At 60.6% G+C, this 3,068-nt stretch overlaps 1 protein-coding gene across 1 annotated transcript; it reads right to left on the bottom strand.

Annotated features, from left to right (window-relative positions):
- Positions 1-348: 348 nt before the first annotated feature.
- Nog (noggin) lies at positions 349-1,738 on the bottom strand. Its single transcript, XM_075991136.1, has one exon. The coding sequence runs from the start codon at positions 1,736-1,738 to the stop codon at positions 1,040-1,042; it is 699 nt and encodes a 232-aa protein (XP_075847251.1). The 3' UTR covers positions 349-1,039.
- Between the last annotated feature and the right edge of the window lie 1,330 nt (positions 1,739-3,068).

Genomic DNA, 3,068 nt, shown 5'->3' with positions numbered 1-3,068 from the left:
GAAGGGCCTGTCAGCTTGGACAAAGCAGCCGCCCCCCTTCCTCCCTCCCTCATCGGCCCAGCTCGGGGTCAGCTCCAGGGGGCCGGCTGGGTGTCGAGGTCACTATAGGCCTGAGCTTTGGTGTCACGGGGGAGGGTACCCAGGGAGACTCGGTGGAGGCCACATGATACTTAAAAGATGGGGTTTGAGAATAACACCCACCCACACTGAAAATTTTACAGTCACCTTCATCACTCCACAGGAGGGGAGTTCCGAACGATGAGCTTGTCTCCCAATAGGAATAGTAAGCGCGGCGGTATCCTCCGCCCCCCCCCCCCGCCCGCCCCCATCAATCACCAACATAGTGAATCAGTGTCGAGCCCAGTCGGTTTTAGTGGTTTTCTTTAATCCTTTTCTGCACTTCTTTCTTATTTACTACACGGGATATTATAAAGAATAAATAGCAGATACTCTTAATTTACAATGATTAGTCATTCCATTTGTCCTCTATATTTACAATAACTGTAAAATAACATTGAACTCTATAGCTTCTTCGAGGTCTAAGGAAAATCAAAACACTTTCCGAAGAATGGAAAATAGCATTTTAAAAAGTCCTTCTACAAAAGTTCCCCATCTCTTTGTACTTTTAAGAAAAAATAACTTTCCCCCCCTGCTTCGCCATGCGAAGGGCACTGGGATATAAATAGCAGGTTAACATTATTACCGACAGCCAGAATAAGTCTGTCTTTTCTCTGCTCTTTTTTTTCCTTTTGCTTGCTTTTCTTTTTTAAATACAGTAGAAGCCGGTAACTTTTGACGTATAATACTGACCTTTTAATAAGTAAATTAAAACTGGGACCGTATATACACACACATATACATTCCTACACAGTTAAACAGTGCATTACATGAACCAGAAAGCCGGGTCTCTGTAGCCAAGAAGAAAAAAAAAAGTTCAATGAAAACCCTCGCTAGAGGGTGGTGGAACTGGTTGGAGGCGGTGTGGAGGCGTTGGTGGGGATCCATCAAGTGTCTGGGCGGGGCAGGGGGCCCCCGAGTTCTAGCAGGAACACTTACACTCAGAAATGATGGGGTACTGGATGGGAATCCAGCCGCAGCGCTGACCCCCGCGCCGCTGACAGCGCCACCGCAGCACCGTGAGGTGCACAGACTTGGACGGCTTACACACCATGCCCTCGGGCACAGAGCACGAGCGCTTGCTGAAGCAGCTGCCCACCTTCACGTAGCGCGGCCAAAAGCGGCTACCCAGGTCGTTCCACGCGTACAGCACCGGGCAGAAGGTCTGTGACCACAGCCACATCTGTAACTTCCTCCTCAGCTTCTTGCTCAGGCGTTGCTTCTTGCCTTGGGCCAAGCCCTCGGAGAACTCCAGCCCTTTGATCTCGCTCGGCATGGCCCCCGACGGCCTCTGCCGCAGCAGCTGGTCCAGCTCCGCCAGGTCCTCGGCACCCCCAGCCTGTCCCCCGCCCCCTCCGGGCCGGTCCTCGGGGGGCGAAGTGGCCATGAAGCCCGGGTCGTAGTGGCCCCCGAGCAGCGAGCGCAGCAGCGTCTCGTTCAGATCCTTCTCCTTAGGGTCAAAGATAGGGTCTGGGTGTTCGATGAGGTCCACCAGGGGCAGGTTGTCGCTGGGCGCCGGGCGGATGTGCAGATAGTGCTGGCCGCCGGCCGGTGCTGCCCGCAGTCCCAGGACCACCACCAGGGCGTAGAGGGTGACCCCCAGACTGGGGCAGCGCTCCATGCCTCCCGTGCGCGCCCCGGGGCTGCCTCTTCGTCCCGCGTCCCCGGAGGAGAACACGCCGAGCCCGCGGCGCTGCCGCGCTCCCCGGTCCCTCCGGAGGCGGCTCAACCAAGGCTGGGCAGGCGCAGGGCGGGCAGCATGAGCCGCGAGGAGAGCGTTTCGCGCAGCGCCGGCTCCCGCCGTGGCGCAGAAGAAGCGCACGAGTTGGCCGCAACTCCCCTCCGCCGCTCTACTTGGGAAGGCGGCGGCGGCCGGGCATCCGAGATTACTCCAGCGCGACCGTGGGGCGCTGGGGGCGCCGGCTCCTCGCTGCTCTCCCGGGCGGCTGGCGGCGCAGGGCGCGTGGACGAGCCTGTTCCCTCCTCCTTCTCCGGCCGCTCGGCGTCCTGCCTCACTGTGCGGCGCCGCGGGTCGAGCGGGTCCTGGGCTACTTCCCTCCGCCTGCTCCGGGCTGCGCAGCCGGCTCTGCCCGGCGGACTCCAGCGGCGGCGGTGGCGGCGGCGGCGGCGGCGTCCGCGCACGTTGGCACCGGTTTGTCTGTCTCGCAGGGTCCAAGCCTTTAAATTTCCTGCACTTTCAGCTCCATCACCATGGAAACCACTGACTCTCTCCGCGTTGCCCCCTCCCCCTTCTTCCCCCCAAACAACAACCCCACCCCCCACTCCTCCACCCGCGAGGAGCCGGAGCCGCACGGGCTCGGGGGGAAAGCGACTGCACTGGCCGCGAAGGCGGCGGCGGTGGCGGTGGCGGCTCCGGCAGCGCCCAGGGCTGTGCCCCGCCGGACCCAGATGCCCCGGGAAGCCGACAGTCAGGCTGCCCGCCGGAGCTCACAGGCGGCGGCGGCGCGGCAGCGGTGGTGGCGGCGGCGGCGGTGGCGCTTGGCAGGTCTCCGCGCAATTTTCTCTCCCCCCCCCACCCCGGTTCTCCTCCTACTGCAAAATGCACCGCCCCCCTCCTTTCTCCAGGAGCAATGCAATGGGGCTCTAGGCGCCCCGCCAGGGCCAGTCCTGGGGAAAGCTCTCGGTGGCGCTGGAGCCAGGCTGGAGGGTGCAGGGCTGGAGTTGTAGGGTTGTCGAGGTGGGGCTGGGGGGGGACTTTCAGGAGCTGAGGGCTTTGCACTGGGAGGGAAGCAGCGGGGAGATGTCTAAGAGGGTGGGGGGGTTCCGTTTCTCAATGCAGTTCCGAGCAAGAAATTTCTCCATGTGCATGGAACATTTTCCTTGGTGCGTCTCTTTTTTCTCCTCTCTCGGGCTTGGTTCAAATCCCCTCCCCCAACACACACACACACACACACACACACACACACACACACACACACACACACACACAC

Source organism: Microtus pennsylvanicus, chromosome 11 (genome assembly GCF_037038515.1).
Source record: "Microtus pennsylvanicus isolate mMicPen1 chromosome 11, mMicPen1.hap1, whole genome shotgun sequence".
Classification (NCBI taxonomy): domain Eukaryota; kingdom Metazoa; phylum Chordata; class Mammalia; order Rodentia; family Cricetidae; genus Microtus; species Microtus pennsylvanicus.
Note: the sequence above shows the minus strand (reverse complement) of the source record. Positions and strands in the feature narration are given on the sequence as shown.